The sequence below is a fragment of the Chelon labrosus genome, assembly GCF_963514085.1.
Source record: "Chelon labrosus genome assembly, chromosome: 11".
Taxonomy (NCBI): domain Eukaryota; kingdom Metazoa; phylum Chordata; class Actinopteri; order Mugiliformes; family Mugilidae; genus Chelon; species Chelon labrosus.
Genome location: NC_140344.1, coordinates 4,211,896 through 4,235,352, shown reverse-complemented (window position 1 = coordinate 4,235,352; position 23,457 = coordinate 4,211,896). Strand labels below are relative to the sequence as shown.

The window sequence follows — 23,457 nt, the reverse complement described above, 5'->3', positions numbered from 1 at the left end:
CGCTGGCCACCCCGCCCACAGCAGTGATTATTGTGTCAGGTGGAGAAACACGGTCCGATTTAGACCATTAAACCCCACGTCTGGATAAACTATTGGAACAAAGGACAAAGACAAATCTGGAGCGCGCCTCGAAGAAGCGTGGTCCGATTTGGAGCGGCCCACGAGCGGGTATTTCCAGCGGGCATTGATCCGCTTGGAAAGGCAGAAGGAGGGGAAAGTTTGCTTCATCCTCGTTTCCAAGGTGAGAAACTTCATCTCTTCCCATCTTCCCCACTGCCAATATCCTCTCTGTAGCGGTCCTTTGAGGTATCCAGGTGAGTCCAACCTGGGCTCCGCGGACCTACCGTGTTCCTGTAGATCCTCCTTGAGGTCCGCAGGTGGGCTGCTGCTGATTGGCTGTCACGGTTCAGGTGGGAGTCTGTCTGGAGGTCAGAAAGCCTTACTTAAGTGTTAGATGCCCAGTGATAATCATTAGATGACTGACAGAAAATGAACTGGTAGTGATTTTGCAAATCAAAGGATCCGTTTAGAGAATGAGGAAATTTGCTGCTTTTGAAATGTGAGGATAATGCTATCTGATGAGATAGCAAGCTATTTTCTGATATTTAAAAACATAATATTGATTAATATAAAGAATTATATCAGTATTAAAACTCATTGTTAGTTGCAGTACTGGAAATTCGTGTTATTCTTTAATATTATGAATGGGCTGCAGACCCTAACAAAGATGATGAGGATTCATGAGGGGTTTATAAGCTATTATTAATAGATTTCTTTTCATTCCACTTTGTTAAACCGACTATTAATGCTTCATAGATCAGTATTTGCCATTAATAAGGAGAACATTTTGTTTTACCATGTTGTGGAAAATCCGCTTATTTTAGCTTTTTAATTTAAGGTCATTTAGATCAAGTTTAAAAGTTTATTAATGTCATGCTAGCATTCATAACTGCAATCCCAATAACTTATTAGAAAGTTTACATTGTGTGTTCACATATAGGCTGAGTTGTTAATAAGACCAAATGTTTATTTAAACAGGACACAATCACCGCAACATTATGATGGGAACTTCTTAACTGAAGGCCAAATAATAAAAAGTTACTTGTAACATTGTCTTGCTTTTATAGTATTTTTACTGAACATATAATTCTTGTTCATTGTCATCCTGATGGTGTTGTGGAGCAAACAGCCAACAGCAGAATTGCTGCATCATGAGTCACTGCTAGGTCCAGATGTTTCTGGACACTAACACAGTTTTTGTTGATTTTGCTTGGTTTTAAGTGCAGATTCACAGTAATTTGAGGGTGTACATATCCAGATAGGAGGAAAGATGTAAGACCTATAGCTCATTAATATTTTGTCCCGCTTTTCAGTGGACCTAGTGTAATTGCACAACTGACTCAAATACTGTTTCATGGACAGATGTGGAGTACCCCTTTATTATTTCTTTATTATTTAAGCAGTTTGGGGGATGATTTCAAGGGACATTTGTGCATTTTAAAACAGTTTCTGAGCTCAGGTACATAAGAAGAGTGAAAACTTCATTCATCAAGAATAGAAATGCCAGATAAGACTTTGCCAAAGACATCTCAAAAAAGCCAAAGCAGTTGTGCAACAGCATTCCTTGAACTGATAAAACTGAGGACAATGAAGGGATGACGTATGGAGAAGGCTTGGAACAGCTCATGATCTTAAGTATACAGAATGGTCATTTGTAAAACTCAGTGACCATGTGACAAAAGACAGAAGCAGCTGTATGAACTCTGAAGTGTACAGATATTTAATCTACTGTATCATATCACAAAGAAAACTAGTTAGCCTGACTTTTTTGTTAGTGGAAATGACCAAAACCTCCGCTGACCCCACTCAGGGTACCAGTTCTTCTGTGGCTAGGAATATTAATGATGATGTGGCGGCTTTGAGGGGATGGGGGTGGGTAATGGTGGTAATGATGCGGATGACACTGGACTGTTAAACACTGAATTAAACATTGAAACATTTTTTTTCAGGGGGTTGATTTGACATATTTCCAGACGTGCGCTCTGTCCGCTGTTGGGAGTGCCCTCACGTGTGTGACTGCATCAGGGCGAAACTCCACTGTGCACAATACATAGTGGAGAGGACAACTGTAAAAACACGCAACCGTGTAGGAATAGAAATGACATGCCATTGTGTAAATAAGATAAATGACATAAGGCTATTTAGTTGTTTAATAAAAGAACAAGGTATAGATCTGTTCTTTAGGAAAGGTGACCTTAAATGACTTCTGTTGGGATCTGGTGCTATTTAGAAAATAAAATTAAATACAATTAACTTGACCTTCAAGGGGGGCAGGGGGTGCTGTTGGGGGGGCTAATATAATGGTCGGGGAAACATTGTAATGTGTATATGCCAAGATTTGTAATGAGCAGGTAAACTAATACACAAATTACATGGAAATGGAAGCTGGTGAGATGCTGGTCTTTGTTGTCACAGTAACCAGTACCTTTGAGTTTGGATGTACACTACAGGTGCTACAGCCCCGCTCTGTTTAGCTGTGGAGGACTAGAGGTGTGTTCACTCTGATGATTAGTGAGCTATGTGACTGGTCTGACTGCTTCTGATTGTTACAGTCTGAACAGAAGTGACTGTCTGTTGAGTGAGAGACAAATACTCTGACTGGTCTGACCGCTTGTAATCATTACTGCGATGTGTGAGACTCCGATTGACTGGTTGATTGACACATTAGTGACAGACAGAAAGCCAGAGTGTCTATTGTTTGGTGACTGAACATGTATTTACAGAGAGATTTTAAACTGACAGGATTGCAGACTATTGAGTGACTACCTACTGACTGGACAACTGAATTTACCATCAGTTGACCTACTAAAACATACAAAATCTGACCTTAAACTGGCATCTTGAAAAATGACCAGAGTTGTTTTGTTCTCAGATAACAGAAATCTCTTTCTGATTCCTCTCCTCTAGGGTTCTCAGGGGTTTGCTAAGTGAAGCCTGTGTCTTTTTATGACGTTGTATGGTAATATCAAATTAAATGTACATTTGATCTTATTCAAATGCGTGCAATTCAGAAGGAAAATAGTATGAACCAGGCCAGGAGTTACACATTATTATATAGATTATTTTCAGTGTTTCTACCTAATGTGAACTTACTTGAAAAAGCAACAGAAAACCAATGGATTAACCCGTTTAGAGCAGCATTAAACCTGGAGAATGATCCAGTAATGTAGCTATTGTGGCACTCTGTTGTGGCGATTCAAGGATTCACACATAAGGGAGTGCTTCGAGACAGCTTGTGGTGCCTCCCTGCAGCTTTCTAAAAAAAGATTTGTCCATGAATCACATTTAGCCTTTATGTCTGCGGCTGACTGAAGGTATTTAGCCACCTGGAATGGCCAGTATGCATCTGGGTGTTCTTGCCATCTGACCCAATTTGCACGTGCTTGCTTTAGCTCTCATTTTCTAGATGGAGAGTGAAACAATAGTCACAATAAAATGGGACATTCGCCGGTTGACATAACTTGTATAGCATAATAGTTTAGCAAGTTAAATTTGGGCCTTTGTGGTTTCTACACTGTTATTTTAGCACTGTTAATTAGGCAAGAGAATAACATTGTACCTCATGCTATAATACTGTCACAAAACCTTGTCTAGGGTAAATTTTATACAGTGATTTTGTGATACATACAAAGAACAATGTACTCAGTACAGTATAAAGTAAAAAAAAACATGAGGTATTGAACCCTTACAGGGAAAAGGTACTTGATATGTAGCTAGCTAGGCAAGAAGCAGTTACCAGTGAACTTGATAAGGGTACAGCAAGCAAAGGTTCTTGTGGAATTGTGAAACATCACCAGTCGCAGTACAAGTTCTGTTTTAATTCAAGTTATGAATCTGACCAAGTGCAGTCCAAATACCTGAATTTATTCTCACCCTGCCCATTTTATAGACAATGCACTGGGTGGAAGGTGATGCCAGGTATCCCAGAATGCATTACATTGCTGTTCTAATTTCACAAGGAGCATTCTGTGTCCTCCAGAGTCTGTGCTTCAGAATCAAACTTGTCAAGCCCAAACAACCACAACACAAATCCAAAGTTTGTATAATTGGTATTGATAAGCACTCTATGTGAAGTCCAAGGGGTGTGTGCTTCAATTGGGCTGGACGATAGGTGGGATCTCGAAGCCATGTCTTTGCCTGTGCCTCATCACATCTCAACAGTAAAAGATTGCAGTGGCCATTTCTGCAAGATATTATTTTTGGCTCCTCTTTTGCAGGTGGCTGGAGGTGGTGAAACACTGTCAATATAGTTCATGGCATCATGGAAAAGGACGAGTGGTTGTTTTTCTTAGAAATGATTACGGTAGTTGATTAATCGATCAGTCAGTTGGCGGTGACAGTAGAGTATTTTGAACTTCTTTCTGTCTGTATACTTTAAATTGATTATCTTTGATGTTGGGTGGTTGGTCAGACACATGATGCATCCTAGGACAGATAAATGGGAAATTGCAGTGTTACAGCAACCACTTTTCTTAAATCACAAAACCGGCGAGGGAGCTTTTCTGACATTTTGTGAGCAATCACAAAAGTCAAAGTCAGAAAATCCAAACTGCAACTCTACAGTAGATGTTATGGCTAATTTTAGGCTGGGTGTTCCTTGAGTATTGACACTGTATGCCAAGTTAGGCGAACAAGCTGCTCTGGTAAGTTTATTTTAAACACTCAACATATGATGAAACAGTCCTCCTCCCTGAACAAACACTACAATGATCAGTGTCTGATTGGCCACTTCGTGTGTGTGTGAGTTTCCGTATGAGTAGGCTGATGTGTTGAAAACAGACCATCCCAGGATAAATAGACTTTGATCACTCCCATGCGGGTCAGCCACAAGACTAAGTAGAAGTAGAAGTTGTTTCAATGTCTTAGACATTTTCTGTAGTTTTTGCTTTTCGTCCAGCTGCAGCTTCACTTCCAGTCCATTGGTCCTAGATTTCTGCTAGGTTCTTTTTTGAGGTACCTGTGTGCAGATTTCTGCATTTTCATTCCATTTTGATTCAGACAGTCCTGATTCAGTTCACTTGTGTTCGTATTCGCTATTCTTTTAAATTTAGTTGGATTCGAGTCGGTTATATCCGTCAGTTTGTCTACCACTTTGTTCCAAGCTGAAATATCTCCAGAACTATTGGATGGGTTGTTGTAAAATCAGTTTAATTTCTACTTGGCAATATCATATTTGATTTTGGACTAAGTACCTGCAATTCACATTCGCTTCAACTATACTTTTGTGATGCTAAACTAAGATATTGAATATTGTAAACATTCTACACTAAACATCAGCTTATTAGTTGGTTGGCAACTAAACATATCATGTACCATAGAATCAAATATAGAACCATGGAACCATGGAATTCTGGTGTTAGCATTTAGCTTAAAGCATCGTTGTTTCTACTTAGAGCCTCACAGAGCTTCTAGCAAGACTGGAGACTGTTAACTCCACTCTGTAGGGCTGTTGGATACAGCGAGCGATGAACTAAATGCTGATTAAGTTTAGTGGGTTAGCATGCTAACATTTGCTAAGTAGCAGTAAGTAGTGAGTACAGTTGACACTGATAGAAATGCCTTCCAGGTTGTTTGTAACCTATGTAACTTATGACCCAGTGTTTGTGAATGATGACATGTCAAAGTTAGTAGAGTTTATCCTCTGTGGATTATGAATGTGTTGTAAATTTAATGCAGTCGATCTAGTGGTTGAAATATGTAGATAAAAGAAAACAATGTTAACTTCACTAGAGCTAGAAGAAATGTCAAGGGATCACCAAGGTCAGAAACATACCCATATAATACTTTGTGTTTCTACCGATTTAGATTTATGGTCATCTACCAGTTAGTTGTTGATATAGCCATGAGGCAAGCTTGGCTGCAAATGGGACTGACAGTCACCATGGAAACACAGCTTGTTTCCACAGATTTGTTGTGTAGCATTTCTTCTTCTGTTTTCCTCATCCTGTCTTCTGCTCTCTGTAGCTCTGGCGTCGGTCATGTTCAGATAAGAGACCTGACTCCGTGGCGTCCACCATGCGGAAGCGTCTGGACAAGATCCGATTCCGGGGCCAGAGACGGGACGAATTCTTGGATCTGGCCGAGTCGCCCAACACGTCAGACACAGAGTGTGGAGAGGAGGTTGTGATTAAACCTCAAATTTCCCTCAGAGAGACGGAAGAGTTGAGGGATGTGGAGGGAGAGCAGCAGAGCGAGCCTCAGGTGCAGAGACACGCAGAGAAAATGTCTATTTTTACTTGCTTTAATTTGTTCCTGTTTAGTTTCTCGTTGCTGATTTTGTTTACTGTTTTCTGTTAAGGCTGGCCCAGGACCATGTTCTGTAGCTCTCCAAGAAGATCCAAGGACAGACTTAAATGAGGTCAAAGGTCACTTAGAAATTGCCTTGTTAGAGAAACACTTCTTACGTGAGTATTTTGTGAATTTAACATGTTTTAAATATATAAATAAAACCTGAGTAAAGGTTGCTTCTTTCACTTCCACATTTGAAAATATGAAAAAAGGAGTGAAGTGCACTTTTAAATTGCGCCGGAATTGTGTGTGTGTTGACTGGACATCAGGTCATCAGAGCTCCTCACATCAGCTCACCATCAGAGTCAAATAACCCACAACACAATAGGATTCTGGGTAATCCGTCAATATTTGCCCCTTTATGTAATACTCACAGCTATTAATAACTGAGCTGACCTCATCTGACACACGCACACATAGCTGAGAGACTCATGTTTGCCAGTGAAAGTAAAAATCATATTTAAAGGAATTAAATGAACCTCTGATATCATATTTTATTGCTTTCATGCTTTCACTTCTTTTCTCGTTTTTTTACAATTTCCAGTTGAGTACTTTTGACTTCCATTGGCTGCAGCCAGTGTTAACTAAAGTCAAATGTCATGACCCTGGGTCCACACAGTCAGATGGATCAAATTAACATGTCAAATTAAAATGTTCCCACAATCTACACCAAAGATGACAATCTGACAGCGAAAAGTCAAAAACTGAAATTTCTAAAAATATATCAGAATCTTTGCTGCTGCTGCAAATCGTGGTTCGGTGCGTCCTTTTGGTTTTAATTATGGGGTCAACGTGTGGCAAACTGAGCTGATCGGGCTGAGTTTAACTGGGTTCACCGCTGCACGCGCATTTGCAGACCTCAACTATAACATTGCGGTGAGGTACAGATCAGGGCAAGAGTATGAAACCATTTTAAGTGTGTTTGCAGGAGCGTGGTGACCTCAATAACTGTGAAATGGAAAAAGTTTGGAACCATCAGGACTTGTGGCCACCCAGCCCAACTGAGTAACTAAGCAAGAAGTGCCTTTGTCAGGGTGATCAAAAACTCATCAGCCATAGAGCTAACAGAGGTTTGAATGTCCTCTTTAGAGATGGGAGAACTAAATGGCAGCACTAAATCTGTTGAACATCAGGAACTGCTCATCACCTGCTCATACCTTCCCTCCAGTGAAGCATGGCGGTAGCAGCTTCATGTTATGGGGGTGCTTCTCATCTGTAGGGACACCTAGAAGCATACAACCTGGAGAAGCTTTAGGCCAAATCTGTGACTTTCCTTCAAAGCCCACATAAAATCTGAACATATGAAGCGATATATTATAGGAAATATACAATTATCTTGTTGCAATACGGTCATTAGGGAAGACTTGTATTATATTGTAATTCTGCCAGTGATGCAGAGGCTGCATGACTCCGGCAGCCACAATTTCACATTTTTACCTTACCTTTTACCTACCTTCTTTTGAAAGAATCTGTATTCTAGAGTTGGTTTAAGACCGCGAGCAGTTGCTGCTTCATCTGCCCTCCTTGGACGTGGATGTTATTGCAGTAGCAGCTACTACTGTACTTTTAAACAGTTCTTTGATACGTTTATTGTACTTTAATATTATATTGTATAGTACAGAGGAATATCGCACTTTTATTGTAGGTTATATTGCGCTCTATTATTTACTGATTTACCCAACCGAATATAAAGTAAAGTACAGAGTACACTTTGTTGTTTGCTACTGTCATCATGTGGCCTGCTTCTGTTTCAGAGGAGGAGCTGAGGAAACTGAAAGAGGAGTCCAATGTGGATTCACTGAAACAGGAGCTGGAGAAGGAGCGCTGCAGACGCATCGAGCTGGAGCAGAAAATCAATGAAGCCCTGAGATCCAGGTGGGCTGTTTAAAATATCTATTTATTTAATAAGCTGGTCTGAAGGACCAGGGAGACTGACTGAAGGCTTTGGGAGAACTGACAGAAAGCCTTGTTCTTGTGTTTTTTTCATGGACTGATCATTTCTGTCTCCTTACAGACTTGAAGACTCACCTTCTCAGACACCTAAAGCCCCACCTCCTCCTCCACCTGCTGGAATCAGTACAGGTGAGCTGCACCCGCTCACTTCTAGTAGATGTTCTCTGTTTTTCTTTACCTCTGCTCTTTTGACTGATCTTGTATTTTCATCACACTCTTTTTTCACCCTTCAGACAAACAGAAGGACACTCTGTCCAGCAGTTTCCTGAAATGGCTTTACGACCGTTTTGGTGTGTATATCGAAGACTTCCGCTTCCAACCAGAAGAGCCGACGGTGGAGACGGATGAGCCGCTGAGTGCCAAGAGGTGAGGAGGACTCTAGAAAATGTCCAGAAGTCTTCTGAACAAAGCAGAACTGTGATGTTAAGCAGTTTTTGCTTAATGAGTAATTTTCTGAACCTGTGCTGACAGATGTTTTACTATCACATTGACTTTAAGCAACTAAATATTGTATCTAACAAATAAATATTGAGTGATTTTATGTACAACCTCTATATTTGTGTTGTGTTAAAGTGATATTTATCTGAATCTAAATTACTGATCCGCAGGTTGACTGAAAACATGAGACGGCTCAGTGAGTATTTTTTTTTTTAGCAATCCTAACTTGGATGTTCTACATACCTCTGGTCACATGTTCCAGATAATGCAGCTTACATGCTTTATTTTTCTGTTTAACACTGAAAGCATACACATAGCAGTACTTCCCCTACCATTATATTAGGGGGGCGCCCGGTCCCCACAAATGGCACCCGCTGTCCCCCCTTAAAAGTCAATTTAATTATATTTTCTATATAGCACCAGATCACAACAGAAGTCATTTAAGGTCTCCTTTCCTATTGAACAGGTATATACATTGTTCTTTTAGTAAACAAACTAAATAGCCTGATGTTATTTACCTTATTTACACGACGGCATGTCATTTCTGTCTCTCATGGTTCTACCCAGAGGCGCACAAAAACAGAGAGGATGTTTTCTTTGTCGTGATTGGTCAGTCTTTGTTGCTGTTGTTTTCAGAACGTGGATTCAGACCTGTGACCAACTTCATGAGGAACCTTTCTGCCTTGTCCAGCTGGTACTCTGTCTACACGTCGGGCATCGCCTTCATTGTGAGTCCACTCACTCTAAGGACAGTTGTGGCTTTCCAAAGGTGGATTTTAATACACCTACCAAATGGGAATTCCAGTGAACACACATAAAACACATACAGATGTGCTGCCACAAAAAATCTGTGCGCTTACTCTCTCTCTCTCTCTCTGTAGGTCTACATGTCTGCAGCGTGGCGCGGCTGGGCTGTCCCCATGTTCCTGTTTCTCGCCATCCTCCGCCTCTCCTTGAATTACCTCATTTCCAAGTCAGTGCAAGCTCTGCCCACTCTATCAATCAATCAATCAGACAGACTCAGAACCAGATGTAAATGGTGTCACCGCTCTTGACTTTTCTGTCTGACTATAAATAAGACCCATGTTCCATCCAGACACTGTACTTTGCTGTAACAGTGACATAATGGATGCTTTATACAGTTAGATCCATATATGTTTGGACATCTAAAAAAAACTAAACAAGCAGAAACCAGGGCGACTGAACATGTAGGGTTTCTTAAAGATTTTTTCATACTCATCTAAATAGCTTCAGTTCTAAATGTCTGTGAAGGTTCTCAGTCATCCACGTCATGGTATATCCAACAAAGGTTCAAAAAAGGCAACTGGACTTGCCTTTTTTGAACCTAAAACCTAAACCTCTACAAGTCCAGTTGCCTTTTTTGAACCTTTGTTGGATTCAGTTCTAAATGACTGGTGGGAAGTTAGGGTTTAAATAGGAACATCTGTTAGGGTTGCCCACCTGAAACTCACATGACTAGAGTCTGTTAACAACACCCATGTTCTTCTGATGTTCTGAGTGTTTGTTTGATGTGTTTTTCTTCCTTCTCCTTACCGTCTGTCCTTGTGGGTACAATCTCGATGCTGTACGGTTCTGATGTCCCCCCGTGTGCGTTCCAGAGCGTGGGGGGAATCAAATCATAGATGCTGATCTGTGTTCAGGTTTACTATTCACATCAGTGTTGAGACTTCTGTCCTCCTCAGCATGAACTGTACAGTCTAAAAAGGCCAAACATATCTCCATTAATGTCCTCCTGATTAAACTTGATGTTGGTGTCCTCTGCAATGCCTGCCTAGACTGCTGAATCCATGGATGTCACCAAAGAACAGGGTCCTCCTTTATGACACTGTGCCAGGAATTTTCTGCAGTTGTCTACAGTTGTTGTTTGTAGGTCTTTCTACCATTAGTTTTGTCTTCAGCAAGTGAATTGCTGCTCAGTCGGGTTGAGATCAGCCAACCCATAGAGCACAGAACTGTGTTTGGAAACAAGTGGTCACTCCAGATGCAGGGTTTCGTCTGCCCAGAAATGCTCTGGCTTTTTCAGATTTTTTTTGCAAAGTCTAATGTGGTCTTTACACTTTTCGGGTATATAAATGGTTTGCACTTCTCAGCCTCTTTGCAGATCATCCATCACTGTTGTTGTTTGTGGATATCCAGGTCTTTTTATGTTGCTCAGCTCACCCAAATGTTCTGGGTTTTTTTTTGTTTTTTGTTTTTCAGAAAGTCCTCAGCTTGATTTGTTCACTCCTGATGTCCCTACTTTCTCTCTGATGGTCTATTTTGTAACTACTGCATAGATATGGCCTGTTTTACTTGCATTGACAGCTCGTTTGGAACACAGTCTGTGTTCAAACACAGATGACAGAGTAATGAAGGAATATCCCAGTGTAGATCTGTACTGAGTGTGAAATAATCTCATATGTACCTGTATGTTTCCATGGTTCTCTACATTCAGAGGCTGGAGGATCCAGTGGAGCATCGTACCTGAAATCTCAGAGCCAGTGGTGAGAAATCTCTTTTTACTCCTGGGGTCTATTCATCTTTGAGTCTCTTTATAAATAAAAAATATCCATTAGAATATGGCCCAATGACACTGGAGGCTGCAGCTGATCTGACAGTCAAATAGCTCTACCTGCTGGACAGGTGTGCAGTAAAAACGGGGGAGAACTGGTTGTTTCAGACTGGTTTCTGTAAGGCGTCTTGTGACAAGTTGTATTGTTTTTGACAATGTTTATATAAAATTGAATGAAATTAAAATACATCACAAGTGGTTCCTTTAATATCAGGTGTTCTGGTTGGGTTGCAGCTCACAGGCACCAGTGTATTATATATTTATCACTCTGTCTCGTTTTCCAGGAGCCTCCTAAAGAAGATCTTACAGTCTCTGAGAAGTTCCAGCTGGTTCTGGATGTCGCTCAGAAAGCTCAGGTGAGACGTTGACGGAGTCAGAGGCTTTAAGTCATAGCTGATGTCTCCTTAACACTGGTTTTTAATTTTTTGTCACATCGTTGCAGAATCTGTTTGGGAAGATGGCCAACATCCTGGAGAAAATAAAGAAGTGAGTTTGTCTGCACACACTTCATTCCTGATTGTAAGTGATTGTCCATTCCCAGATCTGCTTAATGCACTGTGTTTGTGTGTGTACAGTCTGTTCATGTGGGTTCAGCCGGAGTTGACTCAGAAGCTGTACGTTGGTCTGTGGGTGGCCTTCATCTCCTCATGCCTGCTGCCGTACAAACTCCTGGGATTCATCATAGGTACATAAACTATACTTTCATACCGCCATTGAACACCTCCACACAACAAGCAACAAAATAAAACACAGTCAGTGAGAGAAAATAAGATGAAAAACCTTATATTACCCACCTTTATAACTGCATCTCTGATATAGATAGTCAGATGGCACCTTCAACAGCTACATCTGACTATCTATACCTCGACTTAAATCAACATATACACAAATGTCACACAAATATCTAATAAAATACAGTGATGTAGCGATGACATTTGAAGGTCAAAGGTCAGCTTTCTTGTGAAATCACAGAATCAAACAATGCAAAAGCACTTTTATTAAAGTCCTTCGGCGTCTTGGATACAGAAATTGTCAAGTCCGTACAGACCTGGATGTACACTGCAACGTGACTTGGTTGATGGAGGTGCAATACCACTAGGCAGGACTGGATTTTTATTATACGTTGATACATTTTCTTGTCTCACACATACACATAACTGTAGTAAATGAAATGTGGGGAGTTTTCCGAATTTATATTTACAGGAACAGGAACTTTGACTTGTAAAAAAAAACAAATGATTCTTTTAAGCATTGAAATCCTAATGAGCATCTTTTTTAATGAGCTCTAAGTGGATTTATGAACATATTTATCCACGATGATATCCTTAGAAATACACTGAATCCCAAAACATGTGTATCATCCTTGGGTGTGTTTCAGGCTTGACTGTTTATCTCTATGAAAGACAAAGTGCAGGAACCCGCTACATGATTGTGTCCATGTTTTGGAGACAAATACTCCTAAATTAGATGACCGACTGACCCAGTGTTCGCTGTCCAGACTGTGAATTACTGGGTGTAGGAGTGACATTCATTGATTCTGAGTATATCTCATCAGAATCTTCCTCCCCCTCAGGTGTGTATGCAGGTATCAAGTTCTTCATCATCGACTTCATCTTTAAGAGTTGTCCCAAGCTGAGGCAGCGCTACGACACCCCCTACATCATCTGGACCAATTTACCCACTGACCTGCAGCTGAAGGAGCGCAGCAACACCACGCTCAGCAGACGGGTCAGTCTAAAATCCCTCTCGCTCAAGCCATAGCACTGGTCTCAAGTCAGTCGGCCTGTTGCTCTCTTCTTTGAATCACGTGACAGGAGGAAATAACCGTCGTCGGCGCTGATATTATGTGATCATCTTTTAGCCAACACTTGCTGAGACAGAGTTACTGTCCTATGCGCAACATCGGAAGTTCTTAGTGGACCCAGTGGCTGGTTTCAGGTTTCTGAGTTGTTGTGTTTTTCTCTCTCAGCTGTCTGAGTGTGAACAGGTAGGATGTGTGTGCGTGTTTTATATTTACAGTCACAGTAGAGGTCAGTAATATGTGCTGTAGTTAGAGAGTTATAGAGCATTTAATTGAGTGTTACCAAGCAGCTGCTGTCTGCTTGTGATAGTGATAGTTTGTCTGTCTGCTAATTATGTTCTAGAGGGAGACATCACAACGCCTCCTGCTCAGATTGTCAGTAGAAATGTCCCTTCTGCCCCTCTTTAGACTTGAATGACCTTTATTCTTGCACCACCCCCAGGACAAACATAGATCAGACGTCACCTGAATTTGCAGGCCTAATTCAATTTTTGGGCACAAATATTGTGCCATACATTTGGTAACACCTGATGCCAAAGTTCAGGTAGTGTAGGATCCAGTCAATAAACTTCTGCTTATTGGGGAAGATGGTTTGTCGCCCAAGGATTTTTTTCAGCCTTATTAGTACTTTATTTGGATATGTAATGGTTATAATCAGATATACTAGTATATTGGCCTTTGTTAGCTGTCACAATCCAAAACATAAATAAGCATTTTATATTAAATGTTCTATCAATCAATAAGCTATATTGTTTTGCAGTTGAAAACTACTTTCTGGAGAACCAACTACCTGAAACGTATAATTTCTTGTATTTCATGAGCTCTTTTATAGACCTATAGTGATCTCTATATAATAAGCTTTTATCGGCTAAGCCAGTTCATCACTCAAGTTCTGCTATTTACCTGAATTTTCATGATGTGGGCAGCTCAGATCTTAATGTGAATCGTCTGTTAGATTTCAGTTTTCTATCAATGTGATGGTTCAGTTATTTCCTATAGTCTACACATGGTTATGACAACCTTTACATTTACAAGTAGCTAAGTCATCAAGCTGTTTTCTCATATTGTGACTGTAATGATCACAGCAGTGTCCAGTAGGACTTAAGACAGGCGTTAACAGCCGCACAGAAGCAAAATAAAAAGGTGAACATTAAAACTCTGACGCAGTCTCGTAAACAGCTGTGAACACACTTGGACAGGTAGGTTGTCCGCTCTTACACTTACATGGTATTAATTATTCAGTACGTGCCCCTCGTCTGTTCACCGGTTCAGGTTCCTGCATCGGGGGGCAGGAGCAGCGTCACTGCAGCGGCTCCTGTGGGCGTCAGCCGAGATGAGGATGGTGGACGATACTACAGCACCAAGAGGGGAGCTTTCCACGAGGTGTTCAGCCTGCCGGAGAGTGAGCGCCCTCTGACAGGTGAGGCAGGAACTGTCAACACTGTAGAGACAGAATCCATTGTGACAAAACAGTTTTTATATTCAGTTAAAATTTATTTATATAGTGTCGATAACAATACAAATTATCTCAAGATGCTTTACAAAATCTGGCCTAAAACATGGCCTGAAATCTCTAGAGAACAGGAGGGAAAGGAAGAGGAGAGAGAAAGGGAGATGGAGAGGTATTAACATGCTATATAGTAGTAGCACACAAATGCTTAGAGAGAAGAAATAGATAAGAACTTAGAGGAGGGCAGGAGCTTGGTGCAAGAGAGAAGAGAGTAGAGGACAGGTGCTCAGCAGCATAACTAAGGGATAGTTCAGTCCAGCCCTAACTATATCAAAAATGTGAGTCTTGAGCCTAACCTTAAATGTAGAGAGGGTGTCTGCCTCCTGAACCCAAACTGGGAGCTGGTTCAACAGGAGAAGGGCCCGAAAGCTGAAGACTCTACCTTCCATTCTACTTTTATTATTATGTTGTAGATAATGAAGGCTCCAGTGTGTTTGATGTAGGTGGATTTATTGAGTTAACATTAAGCATTAAGTCTTCACAGTGTCAGTAGTTTAACTCTGATTATGAACACTAAACTGTTTCTGAACGTCTGTTGATGTCAACTCCTGTCTGACCTGAAGTGTTTTACTGTCATCGTGGTTGTTCAGTGTGTGAGAACGGCTGGCGCTGCTGCCTCATCAACAGAGACAGAAAGACACCGACAGACTACATCCGCAATGGAGTCCTCTACGTGACCGAGAAGTAAGTCCTCTGGACGGAGTGAGCAGACAGACAGAGAGAGAGAGCCAGGATGTGACACGGCTCTACTGAAAGTCACATCACCTGTTCACACAGCTTCCTCTCAGAGTCTGGAGCTCATGGCTGTGTTCACTGTTGCCCTCTGACTGGGTGGCTGTCTTCTGATATTACTTATGTGCTTATGTTTGACTTTATTGGTTTTATTCAAGAGTCAATTTTTTAAGAGACTAAAATAAATTCTTCACTAAATACTTAAAATGTATATATTAGCCTGAGTGTCTTATTTCACTGGAACTATACCAGTTTAATCCACAAATCTGCTTCATCCTTGCTACAGTATTAATTGCAAGGAGAATTGCAGAGAGATTTGTTCTGTGTAATGAAGTGGACCCACAAAGAAGCTGCCCCTAAAATGGTTGAGTTTCATTGCATCAGATAACATAGTGTCAAAGCAAGTTACCTTCACTGTAAAGAAAGACATTACAGACACCTTTGTAGGGTTGGTGGTGCAGCTTAGCAGAGTTAGGAAAGTTTGTGGCAACATATTTTGTGAGGTGTCGGGTCTCCGTTCCAGTCTGTATGAGTAGGAGTTAACTGACTGTCCTCTGTCTGCCCAGTTATCTGTGTTTTGAGAGCTCCAGCTCCAGGTCCGGATCGTCCAAGAGAAACAAAGTCATCAAACTGCTGGACATCACTGACATTCAGAAGGTACGTGTCAGCTGCAGACTGGTGTGTTCCTGCTGTTGATAACGTTTAGGGTCATGGTGTGACTTTTACTTTCCATGGTCTGAAGCAACCCAGCTCCACTGGATCTCTTCTGTAGTGTTTACTCCTCTCTGCTGCTGTTTTTACAAGCATGTTTGACACTTGACTCTTAACCCACAGTGGTCTAGAGTGTATCAGGAAAGTGTGTTTGTTAAAGTCCACAAAAACTAGAAGTCTTTACTGTAAGGCTGGGTTTGAAGTTATTAGTGTAACTATGGTTATATATCAGTTTTCTGTTGTCGCATGTTTTTGATTTTCAGAAACTCGCTAACCCTCTAAACTTGTCTCAGTATTTGATGCTGATTTGTTCAAATGAAGTTCTTTTTAATTCTAATTCAGTTTTCTCTCCCTTACAGTACAAAGTTTTGTCAGTGCTGCCTGGATCTGGGATGGGTATCTCCATTGCAACACCATCCACTCAAAAGGTAAGATCTCAGTGATGATCGAGACCCAGCCAGGAGGATGTAATTTACTTTATTAGTTCATACTGTATATTGACCAGTCTCTCCTGTTTGCATTTTATTAAATGAAAAGTTCATTCATTCAGATCAGTTTGGATCTTCGCCCAGCAGCCCTCAACTATTTTCAGTGGTGTGTCCCTTTGGGACTTGTAACCCATACTGCACAGAGATGTTCCAGTTAACTGTCCCAACAGCTTGTAATGAGTCGCTTGTTACTGTGGTCCGAACTTTTCACATCATACATCATGGGTTCTGTTGGGAGTGGTAGATCTTATATAAGTGAAAGAGTGGGGCCCTCATTTGCAACGTACTTTGCAACTACTACTCTAAAAGTCCAAAGATCTGAGAACACACTGAAAGAGGTAGAAAAGAAGAAATATTTCAGAATTCACACTATTTCTAGGTGATCACCTTTAAAGGGACCGATCAGTATCTTTGAAGACGGTTGTAGGAGGTACCTTTCCATGCTCAGTATATTACCTACAGTAGATGGTGACTGGCACTCCCCCAGTGTAGAGAACAGACGGATGTACTGGTGCTGGAGCCAAGCAATGAACTGTTGTTGATGGGGTCAGAGCAAAATGTATTTTAACCAAAAATCAATATCAGTTTTAGTGCACACTATATTTAGAACATTATCACCACTTTACCTCTCCATCAGACAGACTTTTCCAACAGGGAGTTGTAGCCATTAAATAAGTCTCTTCAAAGCTGCCAGACTACACTGAGAAAAAGTAATTTTACCTTGCAGGAGTTTTGAGACTGACCCCTTTAACAGCAGTTCATTGCTTGGTTTCCATACCACACCAGTACTGGATAAGTACCTCTTACAACAGCACTTTAAGGAAACCAAACTATCCTTTAAATTTGATTAGACTTCAATTCTTGATTTGTGCTTTTGATGCATGATTCAAAAGTGGACTAGTCAGACATCTAGTCTGCTGCTTTATAACCAATACAGAATTTACAAAATCACGAACACTAGAGAGTCTCTAAACCACCTGTCTCAGACATTTGGGGTCATAAATAATAAGTTATATTTTCTGATGAACCCAAGTTAGAGATTTGTAGCAGTGACAGATGAATGTAAATGAGTGACACACTCACATTGTGAACATTATCATTGGTAATGATAGACAGATGTATATTCACATAAATAGCATAAATACTGAGGTATAAGTGTAGCCAAGTGAGAAAAGCTTCCTCTTTGCTGATGCTGAATCTGACATTCCTCTGTTCTGTTCCAGCCGATGGTGTTTGGTGCAATGATGCACCGAGACGAGGCGTTCGAGGCCATCTTCACTCAGTACATGAAGATTGTTACCACAGCCACCAACCCAGAAACATAGTTACGCCTTCACAGGATGGCAGCCTTAACACAAACAGGACTGTTCCACTTTCTTCACCACTGACATCTTCTAAAGCGGCTGCCTCCCTTCGGAGCTGCTGGTCTGCTTTTATAGGATTTCCTTGTCAGTCATCAATGGAAACAATTCGATTTGACTTCACTTTAGTGAAGTGGCTGATTTCATGTTAGAATCAGCCAGTCACTGTTTCTGAACATTTTTACAGAAAGCTCCCCCACAGCAGACCACTGAACATCATGCCTCAGTTCACCAAGCTCCCAACCAATACAAATCTGTTTTGGTAAAAGGTTGCATAGTTTCCAGCCACATGTCCTTTCACTTCTTAGATTACTGCTAAGCTACAGACGTTGGTAGGCCTAAACGTCTGCAGGGAAACTACAGACAGTTTTTCTTTAAAGGAAAAACCAGGAGGTGATCTAAAAAGATTGATGCGTTTGGTTTTTATCATCACAGATACTGTTACCAGTAACGCCAGTCAGCTGCTGTGTCACATGACTGTGTAATCGGTCTAATTCAGTTTACTTCCACTGAGGTCTTTTACACTGAGAGGTTTACTACATAATGTGTTCGTGCAAATGTGAAATGGTTTCTCCATTAGCAGAAGATTTTGATTATAAATGAATGTTTGCAATCACTTATCAATCAAAAACTACAATCATCTTCTGAATTAATAGACACAATTCTGTTTTGTATGTTATTGTAACCTGAATATTTTAGCTTTTTAACTGTAAATCACATTAAACATGACATTTAAAGATAGGGTCTTGCACAAACTGAAATAGATAACTGGATTTTTTTATTTAACGATTAAACAAGCACTTCATTACATGTCAAAAAGAATGCTGCAGCCACACATCACAGAGGCAAGTCTTAGCAACAGGGATGATGGTATTGCTTGTAAGTTTTTTCTTGTTATTAATGAAATGACATAAAATAACCCAGGAGACCTGAATAAAGATGTTTAATTATTATTATTATTTTTTTAATCTAATCACTTAGATGTCTTGGTACAGTTCAAAACTGAAATATTCAGATCAGAAAGGAAGGAAAGCATTTTCCTATTCTCATGTTAAAGGAGCAAAAAATCTTATTTTTTTTTATATATATAGTTTCTTTTCTACAAATAAATAACGCTGCAGACCAGACAAAGACCTTCATTACCACCAACATACAGTATATATTACACTATTAGTAGATAAACATGTCTAAATCTCATTGATGTCTTCAGGGAATTGTAAAAATGCTATTTGACTGTGTATTGTACTGCAACTAAGCCTTACAATCAATTGATATTTTTATGTGATGGAAGTCTTCTGTATTGTATGTATTCAATATGAATGTTCAACAGCTATTTTGTGTTATTTATTTAATTCAGTTTAAACCACAAAGGTTAGCTCATCTTTTAGCTAGTTCGGGCTAAAAGCTACAAGACCCAAGCTGACCAAACAGAGAACTTGTAAACATTCTGTTTTATCAGTTTATGCTTTTTGTTCAGTTTTCTTCTGTCATCAATACGCCACGAAAAAAAAACAAAACAAAAAAAAAACATATGCCACACACTGACTTCAAATGTTTTTGTTCCAAATTTAGCATTTCACCATGCTAAATAAGCTAACTAAGCAAGTTAGCTGAAGCAAAACAAGATAAGACACTGAAACTTATTTCTTTTTGGTAAGGAATCTGTAAAAGGAAAGATAAATGTTTTTTTAACAATACACCATCATTTTTTAGATTTAGGTCAATATGTATGTGATCTTCTGAAACACATATGTATTTGGTTGATTTGATGGCACATATTTGCCAAATGTTGTTTTTTTCTCCATGACACCTGTCAAGCATTTTAAGTGTGACACAAATGATAAATGATTGCTGTTTGCGAGCCAGCTAACTGTAATATCAGTCTTAAAATGGCCTCCGTGCTCCTGTTGATCATAACCGGCCCGTAACTGCTTTGTGATCTTCATTTCAGCATTTGTTACTTTTCTGTCTTATCAGATGTTATTGATTGAAATGATTGACTATGATTTCTGAACAACAATGCTGTCCACTAATTGAACACACTGTCCATAAACTAAATTAAGCTGATTACAGAACAAATATAGGTAAAAGGAAAATTGCACAGGAACTACACAGTTCCAGTAAATCGTTCTCTGTCAGTTTTCATCATCACTCAAAGCTTCTTTTTCTCTTTTTGTAGTTTTTCATTTTGTCGCCGCCTAAAAACTTTGTACCGTCTCATTTTATAACATCGATGCCAACTGCTCACACCATGTTGCCTCCGTCTGAATGGTTTTATGTGTTTGCTGACTTCCTCCTTTGCTTCAGCTCTTAGCGCCCCTCCTTTTGTTTGTGGTTTCTCAGGTTTCATTGTTCTCATGTTTACGTCATCTCTGTGAGCATTTCTGCCGGCCTGTAGTGTGTTTTGCATTTAAAGGGTTTTATAACATGGTGTTATTGTACAAACATGTTTTACAGTGGTATTATGTGTGTTGGTAAAATGTGCTGTAGATTTTTTTTATATATATAAATCTAAGTAAAATCAAATACTCTCACAGTATTGTGTTGTTTCTGTGCAGTAGGCCCTACCCCCTTCAGCCTGTTGGTGTCACCATCTTGACGCAGGTTGCCGTTCAACACAAAATACTCTGATCAATATTAAAAAGAGTGAAAGGTTGGTACTATGAACAACATATTTATTAAAAACAATACATTTATATTTATTGTTTATTCACAATTGCTTCAGAATATATCCAATCCCCTTTAATTCAGTACTCTGTTCTGAAAGCCTAAAGAAACTTCATGCCCTTTAATAGTGAACTTTCTACATTATTGATGAAGTGCTGTTGAGATGGTCTCACATCTCTGCAGAGGACTCGTGTAGTTCTGGTCACTCTGTCTCTGCAGTAGCTTAAGCAGAATCAAGGTGGGTGCTGAGAAAACCCAGCCGGAACCAAATTTATATGCCTCACTGCACCACAGTTTAATCATATAAGCCCTTATACATCAAGTAGTAATGCTATGGCTGAACGTTAACGCAAAGCACACACAGACCCCTTCAAAATAAGAGGTGGGAAGTAACGAACTGAAGTACAAATACTTCGTTACTGTACTTGAGTAGATTTTTCAGGTATCCGTACTTTATTTGAGTATTTATTTTTCTGACGACTTTTTACTTTTACTCCCTACATTTGTACACAAATATCTGTACTGTCTACTCCTTACATTGGAAAAACAGGCTCGTTACTTTTTTTAACCTCCATGGATGACAAGACGTAAAAGACGTGATCGGACCGGACATGACTAGAGCATCGAACTAGAGAAGGAAAGACAATGATGGACTGCGCTCACAAAATGACTGGCCTGTTGGTGATACCTGTTGACCTGACGTGATGCTGAAGGTGCCTGTTATCAATCGATGGAAATTCACAGGGGACTGACAAAACTGAGCCAAGATCCCAACTGAGACCAATCGCGTCATATTTAGTAAAAACGCGATCTATGCACATGCCTACAGTTATAAAGGAAAATACTAGTGATGTTACGAGACGTGTCGAGGCTTCGAAGCGTGTGTCGAGTAATGGAGGCGGGGTTTCCGCGAAGCGCGTATCGAGGCTTGCTTCATTTAGGGGAGGGGCCAAAAATAATGACGTCCGAAGCACTTGAACTGCTTCGGACGTCACTCGAAGCACCGCTTCGAACGCTTCAGCAGCAAACGAATCACCTGAGGGGTTCGGTTTGTCATGTGAATCACTTGGCGGATCAGGGATATCCCGGATACCCTATCCCTATTTAGTGGTGCTCATTTGAATGTTTCTTTGCAGAGTAGGTTGGTTTGTTGCCAGGGCCGGTTCTCCCTATACGCACACTACGCAAGTTGCGTAGGGCCCCGCAGGTTAATTAAGGCCCCTCCCCCCCGTCTCCACTTCAGTCAAACTTGCGACAGGTAGCCTGTAGCGACCGCCAGTGCCTACAACGATAAGAAGATGAAACGGAATTACCCCTCAGGGCATGAAAAACGAAAGAGGAAACTACAGGAGAATGAGCAGCGGGAACAACAGTCGGGTAAACTTGTGTTCGTTCGGTTTGATGTAAATAAATAATCTTATAGACAAGGCTATACCGTTTCATTGATTTGCATCTCTCAAGCGCGAGTGTTGCTGACCTACATAACAGGGTAGTGCATCCTCTGATCGGTCTGCATTTTGTTTACTTGATTTCTTGCCATGCTTTCCCAGTCAAAATACTTAGGAAATAGTTGTTGATTATAACTGCATATTCCGTGAATTATAACGGCGACTGGCTACAGATGTGTGGGGGGAAAAACAACCGATTTAAACGCGTTCAATAACGTGCGTGCTCAAAATGAAACTAGCAGTTTTTCACTCTCCCCATAAGATTTTTAAATCAATGCAATATTTCAGTACAACTTTAGTTGGCTTGGCTTAGATACAACTGAACGCCTATATCAAATATGGAAAGAAGGTGAAAGGATTAACTTTGACTAGCCTAAATATTTAGTTGAATTTTGACATCATCACAAAGGTACACATCAGCATGAATGAAGCATATTGCTACTGCCTACTGTTTGTTAGTCCCATTGCAGCCTACTGTTTGTAAATATGTCGTTCAGTATATAATAGTAATGACAAATATAGTGTTTGTTCAGTAAATGTTTATTTAAATATTGTTTGTTCAATAAATATTGTTTGTTTACACCACATTTTATTCTGTATTGGTCTGTTTATTCCGACAAAGAGATGGCGCAATCTGTTTAAAGGTGACTGTAAAACATGGTTACATTTTGGCCCGCAGAGTTGAGATAGGAGGGCCCCTTAACAGGATTTTGCTTAGGGCCCCATGGAGGTTAGAACCAACCGGCACTGTTTGTTGCTGTAGTTGGAGTTAGTGGAGATAGATCGTAATTAGAGATTCAGAGAGAAATAGATAAATTAGTTACATAGTTAGATAACACTATACTGATAGATAGACATAGTTACATAGATAGTCCTAAATAGCGTTATATATAGATAAGACAGAGAGAGAGATACAGATAAGATAGGCTATATATATATATATATATATAATATAAACATATAGCCCAAAACACGCAGTTCTGACTATATATAGTCACACTACTAAACCATGATACCAAGAGCAAAAGAAAATAGTTGACGTAAGGCAGCGCTGAAACATAAACATTAGTGCAAATTAGCGGCGGTCCACAGAGTGTAGTAGTGACGTAACCAAAATGGTCCAACGACAATTGAACGACGCTAACGGGGTTAGTGGCACACCGTGAAATCACCGCTCTCTCGTTATTGAAGCAAGGGATCGATTCCCATTGGTTCTGTTTTTTTTTATTGTTATATGTATATAATTTTCTTATAATTAACTTTAAACCACATATCCATGTAACGTAGTCGAATATGAATGTGCATGGCAAATCAAGTCCCACACAAGCATGAACCAGTGAGACACGTCTCTATTTTTCTACATTTTATTGTCCACTAGATGCAAAAAAAAAAAAAAATAATAGAGCACGGTGTCACTTCGAGTACTAA

General features: G+C 40.1%; 1 protein-coding gene across 1 annotated transcript; it reads left to right on the top strand.

The window, feature by feature from the left end:
- Window positions 1-159: 159 nt before the first annotated feature.
- Window positions 160-20,376, top strand: LOC311495491 (GRAM domain-containing protein 4-like). Its single transcript, XM_084554960.1, has 19 exons — window positions 160-241; window positions 6,025-6,261; window positions 6,359-6,464; window positions 8,103-8,223; window positions 8,363-8,430; window positions 8,535-8,667; window positions 8,910-8,935; window positions 9,376-9,467; window positions 9,621-9,712; window positions 11,195-11,243; window positions 11,596-11,667; window positions 11,754-11,797; window positions 11,887-11,996; window positions 12,885-13,039; window positions 14,385-14,532; window positions 15,213-15,306; window positions 15,921-16,011; window positions 16,425-16,493; window positions 17,777-20,376. Exons 2-19 carry the CDS (start codon window positions 6,076-6,078, stop codon window positions 17,876-17,878), a joined length of 1,758 nt encoding a protein of 585 aa, XP_084411086.1. The 5' UTR covers window positions 160-241; window positions 6,025-6,075; the 3' UTR covers window positions 17,879-20,376.
- The last annotated feature ends 3,081 nt before the right edge of the window (window positions 20,377-23,457 follow it).